Here is a 20241-nt window from a genome sequence, read left to right on the forward strand (position 1 = left end):
GACCAGCAAAAAGATGGAGTGTTTCCAGAAGTGAGATGACGGGAACAGAGTTTACTAAAGGATTGACAATGTGTTCAATTTAGCATACTGTAAACAATGACGTAGCTCCAACAGTATGACTCCTCCAACAATAATGTGACTGCAAAGAAATAAAAAAATGGACCACACCACATTATCAAATGAAGACTGTGTTTCTATGTGCTTAATATTGTGTATTGTGAAATATTGTGAAAACAACTGCCTTGTTTTCTTTATTCATTTTTAACTTTGGTAAAATGTTCTTTGGGCAACTTATATGAAAGCTGTTGAAATACGCAGAAAGTGCAATGGCATTCAGCATTCTCTCTGCCAGTGTGGATCACGGGCTTTTGGGGGATGGGATCTGAAGATGTTATCACTTTGCTGTCAGCAGTACATTTTCAGTCTCCCATCTGTAAAAACGCTGCATGGAATTTGTTCGCAACTGTATTTGAGTTACACTGGACCCATCCTGTTTAAATGCCTAAAGTGAATTAAAAAATTCAACTTAATGTTTACCCCACTACATTATCTCAGAACCACACTGAAAATGGCATTTCAGAATTTCCACAGAAACCAGCTCCATTATAATTTTACTTTCCAGCTAAAGTCAGTCAACTGTTTTTTTTTATATAGGATTCTAAGGATTACCACATTCTTTCTTTTGAATTCACACAATGTAAATGAGGAATGGTAGCTCTGACCTAGATTTGAAATATATACTGTATAGTGTTAGCAAAACCAAAAACATTTCATTTGGTGAATTAAAAGAAATAGGTAGGTGCAGCACGAATCTGTTCTAAAAAAAAAAAAAAAAAAAAAAAAAAAAACATCTTCTAGGTCACTGATTGCAAAATCAAACATTAATCTAACTGGCACGACTGACGTGCCTAGTTTATAGTGCCCTCGGGGGCTGCTGGTGAATTCACGAGCTTTCTTAAGGAACAACTATGGTCCTCCCATGTAGATGCGAATAAGGGTCATATCCAAACAGGAAAAACCTAAACTCAAATGTATCTCGAGCACAATTTCCGTACATGTAGATAATTGCTACAGATGCACATTTACTTAATAAAATGTATAAACATGTATTAAACAGAATGGGTCACTGACTTTAAGAGGCTAGCTGAGAAGAACTGTCAAGTCGTTTTAATATCTAGAGCTCTCGCTTGCCTAAGGTCACGCGCATCTGTCCGTATTCCACCGATTGCACAATACAAGAAAGGAACAGTAGCTTATATTATTTTACAAGAATAATGTTTATTGGGCCTAGCATATGTTCGTGAAGCCGTCATACATTTCCGTGATTTGAAGATTTTTCCCATCCCTTTTTAATGATGATTTATTTAAAAATAAAATGCAATTTTATTATTAAAATGCCCATGACTTCATTCGTATTTGCATTTAAATGGAAACTTATATCCAATGCAGCACCTCGTTCTAGTGAGTCTGATCTCTCCTTCGCAAATTTTTGTTGGTGTTCACATCCGCTGATCCAAACGGCATGATTTCTTCTGCGCACCTTCATAATACGTGAAAACGGTGTTCATTCACTTTCCCCGTGGTGAACAGTCTTGTCTTGCGCTCTTATAGATCTCTTCTCAAGTTCTCCCGAAGGCACAAGACACTGTGCGCTAAACTCGTCGCGCTGTCCTCGCAGCCCTCAGCAAAACCAGTTTCTACTACCTGGGGCACACCTGGACCAGGGTGGTCATTCGCCGCTCACTGCGCATGCTCAGCCTGCTGTACGGGCGACACTATCATGGCGGAGACGATCAAGAGCAGGAGGTGAATCAGGAAGATATGGCGCTGAATGTGGGCTAAGACCGAAATTAAGAAAGTCAGTAGACCGCTAGCTGTTCTAGGAGCTTTATTCGGCGACTTGTCCCGTGGCAAGTAGCATTGTAGTTGTATTCGAACTTGCACCTGCACTCTATTTCGGAGTTTTGCAGTTTACCCGTGCGCGTATTTTACCTGTCTCCTGTCCAAGCTAGCTTTATAACGCAAGTCGCAGTTTAGGATACTACGATCATTTATATTTTGACAGTGCGGAAGAAGAGCGAACCGTCCGATATTTGATTTTGTAGCTATTAGCTGTGCTGCTAGGGAGCATGACTTCAGCTTTTCCCAGCACAATTCTTTTTCATTCTTATCAAGTTTCTTTGGTATAGGGGTTGTGCAGGGTAACGCCGCAGTAACTCCCAGGTCTCGGTGTCGCACTGGAAACTCAACGCGTGTAAGCCGTCTTAGTATGTAACAGAAAACGTTTATTTAATGCAAGAATACCATTCGTAGGTAGGGAAATACTGAGAGGGGAAATATTTTGTGCTGTTAATTTAAGACTGTCATTTTAAATAACACGAAAGGTACACTTTTCTTCCCTTGCCGACTTTCCAGTTTCACCACTTTGGACTAACAGGTGCCATACCTGTAAGTTGCACCTGTCCTTAATTTGCCATGGCGAGCGAGGGGACGTCCACTCTCGGACTCCCAAATGATGGATCAAAAAACGAAGGACCGGCTATTCTGCCCATCAACGCCGGGGTTCCGATAAGGGGGATCAGAATGAAATTCGCTGTGCTCACCGGACTGGTGGAAGTCGGAGAAGTTTCTAACCGGGATATTTTAGAAACAGTCTTCAATCTGGTAAGCTGCACGACTGTATGTTTAATTGGCAATGTGCGGTTAGGTAATAGTTATATTTCACCATTGTATTGCATGTAAAATAAATGAACAGATGAACGAAATATAAGTGTGCATTTCCTGGTAATTTTTAAAAAGTGAAAGCATGTCACAGATTGTTCGCAGCCTTCTCTTCTCCAACAGCACGCTTTACATAAAATGTAAATGAATCACATACGTCCCTGTGAGGTAGAGAAGTACTTCTAAAGGGGAACCATGAAATCGTACTGACGTCGAGATTAATTTGAGGCCTCGTTCTTTTGTCGATTATAATATATTGTTGGTGTGCTACAGTAGCCTAGTTTTCTCGTCGTGGAGAAAATGACAGTAGGCGATATAAAAGAAACATGGACATGAAACACACCTATATTTCCTCTGCCTCAAATTTCTGTGCCCTTCGCCAGTTAAGCACAAACCGGTTCATTTCATTTTGTATTTGCGGATTTTCATACCAACTGATACTGGGTAACAGCACAACGCTCGCGTCATGCAGCTTTACTAATTCAGAATGTGCAGATAGGGTTTGATGATGCAACCGGCCCATCCCTGTTTTACAATTAAGATTTAAACTTAAAGGGCGTCAAAGCCGGACTAACACATTCTTGCCTCATTCCAAACTAGACTGGGAACTCAATGAATAAGCACACCACCCTTCACAATTGAGGAAGTCAAGAAAATCCCGTTTGTGTAGTCCATTTATTGTTGGTTTTAATCACTTGAATTGTTACACCAAGACTCATACACTCGAACAGTTAGTTGGATATATTATCTAGGTATAGCCCATTGCTTAACGCGTTTATAATGGAAGCATTATTTAGCTGATGATTACCTTCACCAATCAGTGATCATCTACCAGACGCCCAACAATATTTACCTGGTGAATCGGTATAATATGTATGTCTTCGTGATGATTAAGCGTCAACCCACCGACTGGTTTGCCAGTTTAAAGTAGTGAATACTAATAGACAAATTTTCCTGCAGAAATAAACAGTTTTACATTTTCGATGTGGCGCCAGTAAGATTGTTATCGTGCTGCGGAGTGTAATTTAATATTAGGCCTATTCAATGATTTATTCGAACACTGAATAGGACACATTATAGCTGGAAATTGAGTTTGTTCCTGTTGACCAAACACTGCATGCCATACGTATTTTTTTGTTGAATCGATTTAGAGAGAGACGAGGCGTTTACCAATGTAACAGTAATGAAGACACATTATGGGCTTGTGAGCCAATAGCAATTTTGTGAAGGGAGTGCGGCGTAATTTTGTCACTGGCATTGGGGTGTGTGGAAATTACGGACAAGCGAGCACATTTAACTTTTATTATTATTATTATTAGTAGTAGTAGTAGTAGTAGTAGATGTAGTAGTAAATACTCTGATTGGGATCTTTGTTTAGTTTTAAAATACGGGTTTCAGTCAGACACCTGTTCACATGACACCGGGTATATTCCAGGTTTGAAGCTTGATAATGGTAGCTCACCTGGAGTCACCCATTTATGAATACGTCCAGAGGTAACTTTTCCCATGCTTACTATAGTTTACAATGGCCTCTTCATCACAGCTTTCTGTTCTGAACTGTTCTGTGTAGTTAGAGCAGGGCAGCAGGTTTATATTTTCACTAGTAGCCTAAGTAAAATGAGACAGTCTTTTTCACACTAGAAAGTGTGTTGCTATTTTCAATCTACCTTTTCCCTGAATCTGCATGGGTGTTTACATATTATTCTGTAGTACAGCCTAATACTGATTAATAAGGTTAAATGTAGTGTACTGGGGGTGCAGTTTGTGTGGCTAATAAGGGAGGTTGTGAGCTCACATTGTGATGGTGGTGGGGGGGGGGGGGGGGGGGGGGGGGAACTAGTAAGGAAGGAAGGTGATACTGTCTTGTTCATGAAAGAGGTGGAAACCAGCTGTGCTTTGTCACTGGAGTGGCATAATGTTGCTTCTCAGAGGCAGGCTATTACAGCTGCTGCTGTCATCCTGTAATAACCTTGCCCTAGAGGGCAGATCCACAGTGTACAAACGCTTACTCTCTCCAATATGCCACATGCCCGAATTTCCATCTCACTCAAAAACCTGAAAATCTTTGGGGGGGAAAAAATGACCAGAAGAGACTGACTGACTGACTGTCTTTTTATGTTCATAGATACAAACCCGAATGATTTTATCTTTAGATTTTAGATTTGACTTGCATTTACAAAGGTACAAGGTCCGTTTTATTCTGGCTGTTGTTGGACACAGTACACCTGCTTGAAATTTAAGAGAATGAGGGAAGATAGCATTACTGCCATGAATTTTACATTAAAAGGGATTTCTTTAAATTTTCAGCAGTTTTGCAAATTCAACAGTGCGCATTGTCGCCATAATTAATGGCTTTGTACTAAGTGGAAGGAAACAATAGTAGCACTTGTAGGAGAGTTCAGCTGAAAAGAAAAATGAGTCACATCAGGGCGGCAGTGCGGTATAATGGGTAAGGAACTGGTCTTGTGACCTAAAGGTCTCAGGTTCGATTCCCGGGTGGGACACTGCCGTTGTACCCTTGAGCAAGGCACTTAAGCTGGATTGCAGTATATATCCAGCTGTATAAATGGATGCACTGTAAATGCTATGTAAAAAGTTGTGTAAATCGCTCTGGATTAAATTGTGTCTGTTAAATGCCTGTAATGTAATGTAAATTAATCCCTATATGCTTAAAATCTTCTGTTGTTTTCTACAGTAGGCTCATGCTGGGATGGATTTTGCCTACTGGTTCCATTCAGTTCATGTGTGATGTTTTGATAGGACAGTAGTCTGATTTACCACTGAGGCCTGGGCCCCCTGCTGAAATATCTGTTGGGGAGTTGTTCACCGTAAACAGTCTAAATAAAGCGCGGATATCATACCTGGTGTCAGTGTCACCTGTGCACTACCGTTCCGTTTCTTGGCATAGGCTTCGCAGGGAGGGCACGTGCAGTATGTGGGAGGCCGACCCGTTTGGCACGCTCCTCCTTATGAGAGACAAACCCGTTTCGACCTCGCTCAGAGCAGCTCTGCCTAGTCATGTTTTGTGTAAAGGCACTTGATTCAGCACTCTAGGCATATTCTGAAATCGTCTTGGTAAAACACCATTGATTCACGCTAATGCTGCAATGCCGGTCCTCCCAGTTTTACCCAGGAAACGGGTGGATTGGCGCCGTGAAATTCCTTCCAGGCAAGGTCAGGGGTGTGGGCCATATATTCCGTGCTGGTAATTGCGAAAGAGGAAAAAACTGGCAGTGTTTTTATATGCATCATTTTAATCAAATATTTTAATGTGGCCCTTCTGTTTAAATTCACTGGGACAGTAACGCTGTCTGGACGTTCCCCCTGGTTTTCAGACGCTCTCTAATCAGGCACTTAAAGCCGTTTCCTTTCAAAAGCAGACAAACTTTCATATTTCATTTTCACATTGGGGTGTGATGAATTGGAGAATCTCCATCCTTGCTTGATCTCTGTGCCTTTTCCCTCCCCGAATATCGGAAACACTGTAGTTTATGTATTTCGACATTCCCTGTCAAGCTTTCATTGTTGTGTAAAGACCCCCTGAGTATTTTGCCTCTGTGGTGGCAAAAGAGATGGAGAGCCGAATATGACTGCCTCCTTGTCTCCTCAGTTGCCTCCAAGTTTTGGCTTCTTCCTGTTGTCTTCTGTCGCTGTATTGCGAAAGCATCACTCTTTTCAGCCAAGGGCGATCCTTTGATCTGGGATTGTCCGAACCTTTGCCTTCACTTCCAGTAATCCTGAAAACTGTGAAATTTTCATTGTGAGACGGCCTGTCGGGAGAGAAGTGAGTTGTTCTAAACTGGAGCATTTTCAGTTGCTTTAAATAGCCCATCTGTACCAGTTCCCCACATCACACCAAACTTCTTTTGTCAGGCGAAACAGCTGTGTGTGCTCTCCTCCAAGGAAGTAGATTCAAACCTTGAAAATGTAATCCTGTCTTTTCTTTTTATCGTTTCACAGATTTCCACCCATTTTATCAGGCCTTTCTTTTCAGTTTGCGTGGGGGTGGTCTTGAGATTTTTAGATTTGGCATTGTTATTGTTCTTCAATTATTTGGAAAATAAACTTGTTAACATGTTAACTAGCCAGATTTTCCTCATATTTGTTCTGTATTTGCTGTGCTCTCTCGATGCACACCCACGGAAGGTTCACCATCTAAGGAACCGCTGCTGTACTATTTTCTACCATACTCTACTTATACATTAACCAGCCATTCAGAAACTTTGAGGTGAAAGTAAAGCCCATAATTTCTGATACACTGCTAAGCTTGTATATAGGGCAATCAGAGTGCTTTTAAATTGGGACTCAGTAGCATATCTATGCTGTGTGCCTTTTTTTTCTTCTTATTATGTGTCTTGACTGTTTTGCTGTGATTATTTGCTGTTCTGTCATGAGCACACTGAGGCAAATTCCTAATAACTAAGTTGTATGGCAATAAAGTATTGAATCTTGAATCTTGAATGTGGCTGATCAGAAACAGCATGGTGTTTCTAAAGTGGGTTGCAGACAGATCTCAATAGAGCCATGGACAGACTGACTAGAGTAGCTTTTATGCTGTTGTTTTGTTTAATAGTCCTGTTTAATAACACACTGCTCTGTCAAGGCTTGTGTTTGTTTACACCTCTAAAAAGAAGAGCTTATTTGTTTGATCACTTTTGTTTGGCGGATTCTTATATTATGAATGCAGCAGTCAGTTTGTTTACATCGCAAGCGCTTTATCTGGGTTGACTGTTTAGCCCACGTTTGAAATGTTATCAGATCATACAGATGTGTGTTTACTGAAGTGGCCGAGGCTAACTGTCTGTCTTGCTGAATGGTCATGCAGCTGTTTTTCAGCAGTCTCTGTTCTCTTAACCAGTGCGCGCCCCTCAAAACTGTGTGCGTGTGTGCACACGTGCTTGCGTGATTGATGCATTGGAGCAGTCTAATGGTTAATGAAATGAGCTTGCAACTCTGGGGCACTGCCATTTTACCCTTGAGTGAAATGCGGTACATAACCCAAATTTCTTCAGTAAAAAAATATCCAGCTGTATGAATGGATTGTATGGCAAAGTCTAAATCGCTGTAATTAAGTCTGTTAGAAGACCGTAATAATGTAATGAAATCTTAATGCAGTTATGCTATGCTATGCTATGCTAGTATCTTCTGAACAGATATCGCACTTCTGATGGCTGAATTTGTCTCTGCCGTGCCAGTCTTTGTCGTTGTTTTTGAATGCTAAATTGTGTGCAAGCAGCACGCGTTTCGCCATGTCCTCACGAGGTTCATTCCATGCTTTTCTTCATTTTAAGAAACTGCTTTCGGTTAGTTTTGTGTGCTTACATTTGGAGACGTTCACAGTTGATAGAAACTGATAGTAGAAGAAGCAGACTTTCTCTAAGGGGCAGTTGTGCCTGTTATGAACAACATTTCATCATTTTTTCTCCTGGATGATTTTCCCCACTCTGAGCTGTGTGACCAATAACTGCTCACTAAAAGTCATTAATTTACCATTCGTGCTTTATGCTCTATAATAAGGAGTATCGTGTGCTTGCATGGCCTGGTGTAATGTTGCAGTAGAAGCTGGCACAACATTTTTTATGCCTGTGAGCATTTTGGGGAAAAAAAACTGAACAGACAGGATCACAACCTTGCTTTGCAACAAGCCACTTCTTATCAAGAAGGGACAAGGGCAAGGAACAGAAATGATAGAATGTAGACTACGTCTTGGTTGAGGTTCTCTATGGAATGGCTGCATGTTTCATATGTGAGATCATTATTACATAAATATTACATAATGAAATATATGTACATTGGTTGGTTAACTACAGTTATTTCATGTTGTGGCATGCTCAAGTGAAATGGAATCCAAACCAAAATGGAACTGGTTTTTATTACATAATTATAATTTTAAGGATTTTTTTCCTTTGTTTTCATAAGAATATAGAATATTGGATAATTTGATTAATTTATTTTTACAACAATGTCAGCCCTTGATAATGTATGTTCTAGTGTAATATTTAAATAACATAGTTCTGTACTCTGATAGGCAATGTGTGAGTATGGGAACCTAGCCAACGACCTTCACAACAATAACTTGCTGATAAGAGACAGTGCATGTATGCTGCATAAAGGCACAGTGTCTCTTGTTTGTAATTCCTGAGCTCACACGAGTGTATATGGCATTTCTGTGGTGCTGCTAAGTCAGGAGTGTCAGACTTCAGTCCTGGAGGTCCTCAGTGTCTACTGGTGTGTCTACTTCAATAATTTACTGATATGGGTTGAATGTCCACACACATTGTTTCCGAGGCCTGAACGCGTTGGGGAATGAAGGGAAAACCGGAAAAACCTGCGGGCACTGCGGCGCCTCCAGGTCGGACAGCCAGCCATGGTGTCGGGGGTCACAGTCCCAGAGGACAGTGGCTGCAGTTGGTCACAGGGAGCAGCTGTAGCGCTGGCTCTCCAGGGCGCAGTGGAAAGGGTTAACCCCCCCCCCCCCCCCTCCCGGGGCTGTGTGCTCATGCGGTTTACGGTGTCGCTTGCACGGTGACGATTCGGCACGATCCCTCCCCTCCCCTCCCCTCCCCTCCCCTTGGCTCGGCTTGCTCCTGCTCGCTCAGCCAGTCGAAAACCCTTCCGCCAGTTCCAAATGCAAATTCATTGGACGCACGCCCAACCCGCTGTGCCTCTGTCACATTTGTATGCTGAAGGACGGCGTGGATGAGCTCCGCCACGTGTCTCTGCCGGGAGAGAGGGCAGCTGGAAATGCATGCTGGGACTGTGGAATGGCCGAATGGCCTCCCAGCGTGGCCCTGCAGTGATGGGCTTCTGTTCGCCAGCAACACCAAGCATCCCGGCAGCACTTTCAGTATTCTGCTTTAATTACTATTAGTGGAAATATGTGTTTATAACTGTAATATAGGAAATGGGAAAACTATTGTTGTAAACTGCAGAACATCTCTGTAAATGCACATATCCATAATCAGTTAGCTCATTATTAACTTGATTTATCTTATGCCCTGGTCAATGGACGTGAGCAGGAAACGATTGTGGACTTGAAGGGGGGGGGGGGGGGGTGTTGGCTGCTGACTGACTGCAACGCATAGATTTTGTCACTTAGGCCGGAGTGAAACCATTAGTTCCATATAACTATTGAAATCAGTTTTTCTGTGGTTCCTTTGTAGTCTGTGTTGAAGTACTTGTAGATGGATTGAACTCCCACAGTGATGTGGTTGAGTGTTCCAGGAACACTGTTGACATATTGAAAACCAAAGGAACCATTGCGCAAAATGCGCATGAATGAGGGAATTGAGTGTAAAAATGAGGCTCTTAGAACGCCTTTTAAAGTACATTTAATAATACCTAAATTTTGTCTCGCACAATATATTTGTGTGCGGTCTAATCGTGATGCATCCACTCTTAACCCAGAGTGTAGAAGTGCTTGCCTGAAATGGTTGTTCTCCTAAAACAAATGCTCCATGGTGGCTATTATAGCATCCTTTTTTCTACGAGGCAAAGCTGTTCTCAAGATAAACCTGCCTTGCTTTGCTGCCTCAGAAAATTATTTTCGAATATTTCTTTCGGGCAGATTAAATACAAGCAGTCAACTGGCCCGAAACACAGAAGCAATTTCTGAGGGTGTTCAGAACATCAATTTTTCTATTCATGCATCTCCTGAAGCAAGCCTTACACAGCTGTAAACAGATTGGATGCTTTGTTTTATTCAAGGTTTAATACTGAAAGAGTATGCACTCCTAAATATGAACAAATGCGATCTGGACTGCCAATCTCATGTGATATTTTAATGAGTTTTAGACAGTTTGGCTGTTGTTCTCTGCAGTCTGTGTGGGCTAGAATTGCTCATTCTTTGCTTTTTTCCCAACTGAAAATAATTTATCACTGAGATTGCATGCTTTCCAAATGTAAACTAACCTCTTGTTTTTGGATAGTACATTTCATATTTTATATTTGCATGTGAAAGGTGATCATTGAAATATTCAGTTGCATACCTAGTAGTACAATAAATGACCATTGGTTGATGTTGTATATGAAACAATGCCAACACATCTGCCAATGCAATTTGTCCATATATATATATATATATAATGTATATGTGAGGTGTGAGTGGTTTTGGTGGGTGCAGTGGATAGGTCGAATGTAGGGCAACTGCTTAATAATTAACTATCATTCCATTGTCCAAGGCTGCATCAGTTTGTTGTGAGTGTCTGTTTTAAAACCATGAATTATTTGCAGAGTAACATGGTAGTGCATGCATTAGAGCGGAGTTTTGCATCCATGTTTTTTGGAAGAAGTGTCACCACCAAAGGGCCTTAACTGAATATTGTGCAATGCAATGATACAATGAGTGAAAGTTATGACAGAGAGAATATTATGAATAATGAATAAAAACGAATGTCGGTCGAACACAGATTTGTGAAGGACGTGTTCCAAGAGGTCTATAGTACATGTGGATATTGGCTTTAAGCAGTGCTAGTCGATTCCTCTCATTTGCTGATTTGCTGTGAAAATGTTTAGCTCTTGGTATTTACCTGGCGGGATTGGGAATTATATTGTAATGCTGTGGACATGTATAGTTTACAGGGCTCAGCCTGTTCTTGTGGCAAGTGGCTGTACTGACTGATCTACTCAAGATGAGAATCTTAGAACAAATATTATCTTTGGCACTGCGTTGACCCCAGTCCATATCGCTGCCGTTTTACCCCCAAAAGGCCGTTCTAGTTATTTTCCTGAATGTTTGCTGCAGTCAATTCTAGGGAGAGACGCATGGTTTTCACAGACCTTTGAACCATAATGTTGGTTTTACTCTGGAGCTCGTGAATGGTTTCGGCACGTTTCCGAGCGTCGCGGATGACAAACTTATCTCTCGCTCGCCATCTCCCTCGCGCTCTCCGACGACCGCGTTGCTATTTTTGTGAAGAGCTTTCGGAGAACCAACCGCCAACCACTTTCAGCCTCATGAATAGAATCTCGAGAATGACGCTTAATTGCGGTTGCAGATAAAGGAGCCGTTTCGTTCCGTGGAGAATCGTCACGTGGGACGGTGGTTAATTCTAAAACGGCGCAGTAGACGCCTGTGCCGTTATCGTGTTGACAGTCTCCGAGCTCTTCTGGGGCACGGGCCCGTTCTACTGTGCACTGCTCTTGTGGGTCATGCTTTGACAGCAGCCCATTTGGTAAAGAGCTTAAAAAGAAGGCGCATTAACGCGTGCACTCGCGTTCATGAATCGCAGTATCGATGAGGTAAAGGTGACTAAGCACTTTTCAGGTCACGTTAGAGCATACCCATCATTTTCCTCGCATTAGTATATGCAATTTATGCAGATCACCTGTTCTTTTTTGCATTATAAGATATATGTGCAGAATCAGTGTAGAGCTGACGTGTAAACATTTATATGAAAGATTATGTGAATAATTGTAGTGTGGAATATGTTTATTTAATAAAAAAAAGACATTTGTTCTGAGTTCAAAATTGTGTATGCATTACATCATCACACTATTATGGTATAGCTGGGTACACCACTGCTGATTATCATGGCTGTCACTTTCAATGAAAGTTTGGAAAAAGCAACCAGCTTCATAAGTGACTTGAATATTGTTTGCTTGGGAGGGTGCTTGTGTTGTTTCTAATATTTTGGACTTGGTATTACAACAGTTTGCCAGAATTAGTAATATGACATCTGTGGCAGTTGTAAACCATACGCCAACCTGAATTTAGGAATTCCAAAACACAAAAAAAGTGTGAAATATGAGACAGAAGGCAAAATACAGCACAGAAACTCTAACCTTAAAGCGATCCAAATTTGGGAAGTTATTCCCCACAGTTCAGACTGCGGGACTACAGGGTGTCCTGTGGAGGACACATCATTTTGGCTGAAGTGCCAGGACGTCCCGGCTAATACAAGACAGCCGGTAACCTTATCGCTGACCGTCGCTGTCCTCTCTGTGCTATTCCATTCGATCTGATAGACCACCGTAGGGACTAATGCACTGGGCTCACACACAGGGCACAGTGCACAGCGTTTCCTCCGCTCTCTCTTGGCTGCCTTCCGCGTTAAAAAGCCCTTAACTCAGCGGGTGAATGCACCCTTCTCTCCTTTGCACGCGAATGAAAAGATATCGGCAGTGTTCAGTTCGCAACCCTCTTTCCTCTGAGTATGATTCACCCTCCTTCACAGCGATACAGTATAATGCAACATCGGTGCGCTACGCAGCTCGAAACACAATGAGGTATCTGGAAGTGCAAACAAACAATACAGTATTAGAGCTGTGTAAACAAATCATGCGTGAGACTCATCCGAGCTCATTTTAAATGGGACACGCTGATTCATGCATAAACCGGCGTCCTCCGTCCGCACATTAAAAACCCAGTTTAAAGGGACCGTGGCATTTGCGTGTCCTTTAATATTCAAAAGAGCGCGCTCCTCATTGTTATTCGCGCTCGGTTCGCGGGCTCTCGTCTCCTCTCCTCCTCCCCGCGCGTCTCTGCTGAGAGCTTCGATTGTGCAGCGAACACAATGGCGTTTTCATTACCGAAAAAGAGTTCCTTTGTCTACTTAAAACACTCGTTCATCGACAGACAAGTGGAAAATGCAGAATGTCTCGTATTGTGATATGCTGTGGAGTGTTTCGGAAGTGGATGGGTGCTAATGATATATATATATTTTTTAGGAATCTGTATAGTACATCTGCTTCGTTGCCTGGTCTCCGTGGATACTCTGTGGATGCATTTTGCTGAATGCTGCTGGCCTGGAAATGAGGGATAGTTTCAAAATTGTACCTCTTTGCCAACTGCACATGGTTCTATGTCTTTCATTTCTTTCAAGCTGAGGGAATGTTTGATTGCTGTATGAAGACTCAGAGTCTAGATATTATGAGTGAACTGAAATATCTTTGGAAGGAGGGGTGTATGTGCGGGCTGGACCCCCTGCCCAACAGCTTTGTGAGGTCATCGAGCCAGAGATTGCAGCGTTGGCCTCCGACGTTCCCGGAACGGCTCACCGACGTCACGGCGACCTCGCTCCCCTGCCGACTTGGACTCGCTTGCCGCTCCGCAGGCTAATTATTCACAGCGTGATCCAGCCGAGGATAAACAGATCCCATCTCTATGCCAGCTTCACACACCGCAGGGCACGGGCATCATGCCGCAGCACCTTCTCGCTTGCTTTCCGCAGGGTTGTGCCCCGAGCACACACACACACACAGCTGAGGAAGTGACTTAAAGTCGTTGCTGTCCACGGGCCTCAGTTTCCTCTTGGTGTGGCTATGTGGGAAAGATGCGATCCACCCACTGAATTATGGGACAGAGAGACAATGTGAGGTTTGTTGTGCATCATGCTGCATCAACTGTAGATGAGGTGGACTGCTCCAGTTATACATGTCAGTGGTCCCCAATGGTCGTGCTCTTCACACCTGTGATAGGCTTACTAATAAAGCATGTAGGCATTTGATATACATTTCTATCTAGAGTAGCCTGCAGTGCGCAGCTTGTTTTTGTTTTACATGCAATACTGCTGGATATTTTCTGAAGAAATGTGTATTGTATTGCTGTGCCCCCACCTGTGTGCCAAACCTGCAACCTCTGACTTACAAGCCTAGTTTCCTTAACATTATTCAACACTGCCACCTGTGATTCCTCACAGAATCCTGATTCATCTTCAGTATTCTATAAATAAGATCTTGGCAAATGGGTCCCATAATCTCCCATCTGCCCTATTTTGTTGACCGATCAGATCCCAGAAACCATCTTGTCAGGCGGCTTGGGCTTGGCATGAACTCCCTATACCAGAACTGCAAGTATTGGAACCAGAGCATACTAGGGTTTTTTTCCCCACAAAGAGCCACGTTCACACTCCTCCTATTATCTGACCGAGAAGGATCTTGAGTACGGAGAGGATTGAAACGGATATAATAATAAAAAAGATGCCTTTATTTGTCTGACCTTTTCAGATCATGGGCTGTTGGCTTCCACTGCAGCCCTGGCTTTGAACGCTTCATTGAGCCCAGTAATGTGTAATGAGTCATGTAGCGGGGAGGTTGTTTGTAGCATCCGGAGTCTCCGCAAACATTTTTACAGCACACGCCCGGGCACCATGAGGAGCTCTCGCCTGGAAGGGACTCCGTTCTTGCAGCAAATCATTTTGTGTGGTTTGCTAACATGGGACAGCCCAACCTGGCGTAGCCGCGGTTGAGACGAGCCTCATTTTGTGCCGCAGAAGCCAGCGATGTGGCTAATCGGCCATCTCCCGTCGCGTTCGCCAAGCGTGCCCCGCTTCTCAGTGATGCGCGGTAGAGCCTCGTTAGGTGTTCCAAAAAACGCTCGTCTCCGGCGACCGATTCACATCGGAGATTTGACGTTTGTGAAGATCACAGCACGAGGAGCTGTGGAATTAAATCGAGTGTGGCTCTCAAATCGGCTCATGTGCATCCAAGAGGGAGATGGCCTCAGAGGGCGATGGCCTCAGATGTAACCGTTTTAATGGGGGTGCCAGCGTTCTCTTACCTAAATAAGGGTCCCAACACTGTAATGCCAGCTAAGGTAACTTAATTCCACTTTCTTCTTCTTTTGCGGGCGCGTCATGTTATATTTTTCATTTGATGCTATTTAATACTGGTTGTTCAGTGAATTAATTAAATTTGAGTTTGCCCTAGTCATACGGAAACCAAAAGTAGGTACGCCATTCCTCCCATCCCAATAAACAGGAAGAAGGGCATCCTGTACAGTACATAACATACTTTTCTTCTGAAATATTGGACGTCCCAGGTAAACTGGCCTGTTGGCGGCCCTACTTCAAGCACATAAATGTAGTCACAAGGGCTGCAATGTAGAGATGTGTGTGTTGAGTGTGTGAATAGAGTCTATTTCCTCCAAATACATTACCCTCCTCCAACATTATGCTACATTGTGTTCCAGAGGTATTTCACTGCATGGTAAAGTCCATTTAAAAATAGAAAGCAGTGCAGTGAAAGAAGTCAGGTTATAGGCGTAGGTCAAAAATCATCCTGCCACCAGGAAAGCGGTTCCTTTATTAGTTTTTGGGAAGGAACTGTCAGCTTGACAGCCACAATCAGTCCCAGGAGAGATTCTTTTTCAGTGCACAGCAAGACCCTTATTTAATACAGGGAGTGGGAACCTTGGTGTGAATAGCATTTGTAGGTGAGGTCAAAAGATCTGTTCTGGGTGGGGACAAAAGATTTGTTGAATGAATCACTTTTCATGTAACCATATATCTGTTAATTTTCTACAGTACATACCCATCACTGTAGAAATAGCCATTTGAGGTGTGTTGGGATGGAAGTAGTGCAGAATGAGAACAAATACATACATAATACATAATGAAGAAAACTGGCATTCAGCCCATTTGGACTCACCTTTAACCTACAGTCTAAAGCAGAGATGTCCAGTTTTTTCCGGAAAGGTCCGGCGTGGGTGCATGTTTTTTGTTTTAGCCCAACACCAAGGCATCTGATTCTGCTAATCAAGGTCTTGTTTGAAGACTATGACCAGTTAATTAGTTGAAACAGGTATCATAGTGATGATGTCTGTGGTCACATTTTCTCTTGGTCTGAAGAGGAAAAGCAAGACCAAAATCAGCAGAGACAGCTGGCGTTATCAGGATAAGGATATTTGACTTGCTATGCAAACACTTCCCTGCATGGTTTGCTAGAATCAACCTTTAGCGTTTGACCCACCTTGCTGTGATTGGTTTGAAAATATTGATTATGTCTGGTGAAGTGGGCGGTCTTACTGCTCTGAACTTGTGCTGAATTCCCCTGGCTTCCAGCGGAGAGGTATTAGCCTAGCATGTCTGGCTAGTGGGAGACAGGCGGTTTGAGGTTGGGAATATAGAGGGCTTTGAGGTCCCTGCTATGCTGCTGCCGGACAAAGGGCACAGTTGAGTCACCCCTGGTTAGCATTCTCTCAACAGCAGCCCTTCACAGATGCCCTCTCACTGTGGGCCACCCTCTGACCTGCCCCTGGCCCTCTCTCCAAGCTTCCAGTGCTCTCTCAAGCACAGCATCAGGACAGGCCAAAAATCCTGTGTTTTATGCCATTTTAGAATGAAAGTCGAAACAAAGTTTGTGGCTATGATAAATGAAGGGTGCTGTCAGGTTGTGTTAGCAGATTGAGCAACAGCTGTCAGTGCACCGATTCCAGCAGTATGGGCAGACTTTGGTTTGAGTGGAGGGAGGGCTTTAGCTGCCAGGGTGTTATCAACCCTTGATTGATAGGTTGAGCTGCCAATGAAATGGGTTCCTCCAGCACATGGGGCGTGAAGCACAGCTGGTAGGCTACATTATGAAAAGAAGCAACACTCAGGGAACATGTGCGTTTGTCTGCATCCTACGAATGCAGCTGGCCATTTGAAACTGATGAGAAATGATAATGGAGATCAGTGATTTCCCAGAAAAATATAGCTTTTTTTTGGAGATGGATTATTGAGGCAGTTTCTTGATCTCTGCACCCCATCCTGAATCTCAGAAGGGCTGCTCGGGATTACAGATTAATCTCCCTCTTTTCTCTGATGCCATCTTAGAAAGCACAGAAGTCTGTGCTGAGCACTGTGGGTCCTTCTCCAGGGATAAATGGACAGAAATGTGGTCTTTCCAGCAGATAAAAGGGCCAACAGTGGCATGGGGAAAACAAGCGAAGGCCTGAACTCGGAAAATGTGCCACAATTAGTATTCAGTGATGATTAAAAGCTATTTCCAAAGTGAAGTTAGTCAGATATCACCACATTTGATCCCTGTAAATGTATGTGCTGTTCTTAGAGAAAATGTAAGATGGTGGATGACGGTTTTTTATGTACCATCAGAGGTTAAAAAAAACAAGTGAATGTTTTGCAGGAAAGGTTACAAAATGTATCCGTGCCATACACAGTGTGCCAGCTCTGCACATGCAATATGCGATATTAAGGTACATGGCTCTGAAAATCCTATTTTTAGTGTTACAGTGTTCTGTTTATTATCTTGTATCTGGGGCATGGTGGAGCTGGGAAGTCTTATTGGAACTCTGTGAGATGTTATTAATCTTTGTCAGCTTTTCATTAAGAGGAGTGCATGTACTGTAAGGCCATACACATATTAAATGGAAATGATGAGGTGAGAGAGGTGTTTTAACACATCGCAATATGCGGCATTATAATGACATGTAGGAATTTTGCCGGCGGGATTTGTTTTCCTTGTACAGCACACTCTGAAACAATATATCAGGTAGATGAAGATATCAGTATATACACACAGGCGAGTGGCTGAGTACAAAGTCAAAATCATGATGTCATATCGCGCCGCAGCCAACTTCTGATCAAGGCGCTGGAGTCTGTGTGCTTTGGCTGTTTCTTTTCCTGTGCGAGAGGGGACTTGGGACGTCTCCGTTTTCTCTCTGCCTCCCTGTCCGCGTTCACGTCAGTCGGCGGGCTGGGGCGGAAGCTGCTCGGAGCGTCCCTGCGATCTCCGCGCTTCGATCGACGCGCGCCGCCTTCCACCGCCAGACGCCGTCAGACCCACCGCACCGCGCGTCCGACAGTTGCGCTTTTTTAACTCTCGAAAAGAAGCGGAGACTTTTTGCCGTCACGGGGAAAGTGTCACAGTGCCTGAAGGAAGTTTTATAGAGCTCTGTGCAAAGAGAAGCGCTGATAACACTGTCATAAAGGTTTGAATTTACTCTGAGAGAGGGGGGAGGGTAACTCATCGGTTTTTTGAACAGACAGGATGGCATGTATCTTCTCACTGTTACAGTACCTGGGCGGGGAGCCATGTTGGCTTTCTCCAGAGGCCGTCTGCCTGATTGATGTTGCGGTTTGACTCGTTTGTGGCGGTTGTGCCAGTGTGGTCAGGAAATTGGAATACTGTGGTTGTTGTGGTAATGATGACTCTCTGAGCTGAATGGAATGTGCTGCTCTCCTGTAGTTGGCGTTTATACGGTGGTGTATTCCTGCCCCAAGCACAGCACAGCACTGCAGGCTGCCTGCAATGTGTACCAGGCTCCTGAACGGCTCTTGCCATATGACAGGCTAGGAGGCTGTTCGTTAGCTTAGCTTCAGCAGCTGCCTGGGTTAGCACAGAGTGCAACTGACAGAAGGAAGAATGGGGAAGGAGAAAAAGGGAGAGGGAGGGAGAGAGGGGAAGAGGGATGGAGAGTCAAAAAAGAGTGAGTGTGAGAGAGAGAGAGACTGGGCACAGTGCTTTTACAGAGACTTGAAGTCTGTTTTGATAACACGATCCGGGGCCAACCCTGAGCAATTTGGCCCCACGTCAAGTTTGCCCTGCTGAGCCAGTCTTGTGCGTAACTGACGGGGTGTTGCCTGTCCATTACACCTACATGAGGAGAAACTCCTATGCAGCTGTGATTGGGTTGGTTACAACCCAATCACAGCTGGGTTGGGTTGGTGATTTTGTTTGCCAATTTAACAGCCAAAAAAACTGGTTAAATGATATGACTAACTGCTGTAATTGGTCAATTAAACCAACAAGTAACAAAAAAAAACTGGCATAACCTGTTGCGCATTAGGACCAGGGTTGGCACCTGCAGGTTTGAAGCTCAGTCCCGTATGAAGTTTTTCTATTTATACATTTTTAAACAGACGGGGTGGTTAATTGCCTACGTGTGTGGGATCAGCAAAACTGACGTGGGCTCACTCCTCGGAAGAGGCTGATGATGTAACATGTACAGCAGGGCGGTTCAGCTGGTGGCCTGGCCTAAATGCAGCCTGGACCACAGCAAAGTCTCCGATTGGCCATTAGGCTTTACGCGTAGCTACAGATCTCAGCCTTCAAATATAAGTTCCTGTCAGGTTTTGTCAAGTCATGTAGCACATCTACTTCTTCCATGGATGTTGAAGATTACATTTGTTCTATAGCCTGCTAATGTAAAACAGGTGGGTGAAAAAGGGCAGCACAGTATCGGTTGTTGATATCGGTATCGTAAATTCAATATGATGCGTCTGCACCCCAGTACAGATGCATCAAAAATTGTGCAGATGCTGTCCATGTCTACACCTGCACAGTGTTTGCATAGCTGTCTGGTGACAGAAGAGTACCTTGTTTTCACGCATGTGCAATACATCTCACTGTGACATCATTTTATGAATAGTACTTGGACAGATTTCGGCCCGTGTGCACCCTTTTTTGAATGCAGCCTTAGGAAGGAAGTGGTAGCCGAGGAGCCGTGAGCCCGGCTGTTGTTCCTGTGAAGCTTTTGCTGCCGGAGCCGCGCTGCAGCCATGGATTTAATTCCCTGTTGTCTGCGGCGGGCTCTGAATAGCACTGTTTACCCAGGCTAGGCACACCCTGCCTCAGCGAGGAGCAGCGCATATGGGACCTCGTTAAAACGATCCAATTAAGAGGACTGATGGGAATTCAAATGAGCGAAAAAGCTTTATCAGTTTCCATCAAGTCCGCCTCGGCCCGCCGTGCTACGTGCGCTGTCATAATTCGCTAGTTTCGCCCACTTATTACGCTGATATTTGACAGTTTGAGACTCAGGAAAATGATATGAGCGACAGCTAATTATTGACTTCTTGC

The 20241-nt window shown here is 43.7% G+C and overlaps 1 protein-coding gene across 5 annotated transcripts in view; it reads left to right on the top strand.

Annotated features, from left to right (window-relative positions):
- The first annotated feature begins 1398 nt into the window (after positions 1 to 1398).
- Positions 1399 to 20241, top strand: part of LOC118226887 (lipopolysaccharide-responsive and beige-like anchor protein) — a 212269-nt gene continuing 193426 nt past the window's right edge. For 3 of the 5 annotated variants that reach the window (XM_035416849.1, XM_035416853.1, XM_035416854.1), the window contains exons 1-2: positions 1399 to 1858; positions 2416 to 2664. In XM_035416849.1, the coding sequence (XP_035272740.1) occupies positions 2476 to 2664 (189 nt within the window). In that variant the 5' untranslated portion in view covers positions 1399 to 1858; positions 2416 to 2475. The other 2 variants (XM_035416850.1, XM_035416852.1) reach the window with 2 other exon arrangements.

Source organism: Anguilla anguilla, chromosome 5 (genome assembly GCF_013347855.1).
Source record: "Anguilla anguilla isolate fAngAng1 chromosome 5, fAngAng1.pri, whole genome shotgun sequence".
NCBI classification, from domain to species: domain Eukaryota; kingdom Metazoa; phylum Chordata; class Actinopteri; order Anguilliformes; family Anguillidae; genus Anguilla; species Anguilla anguilla.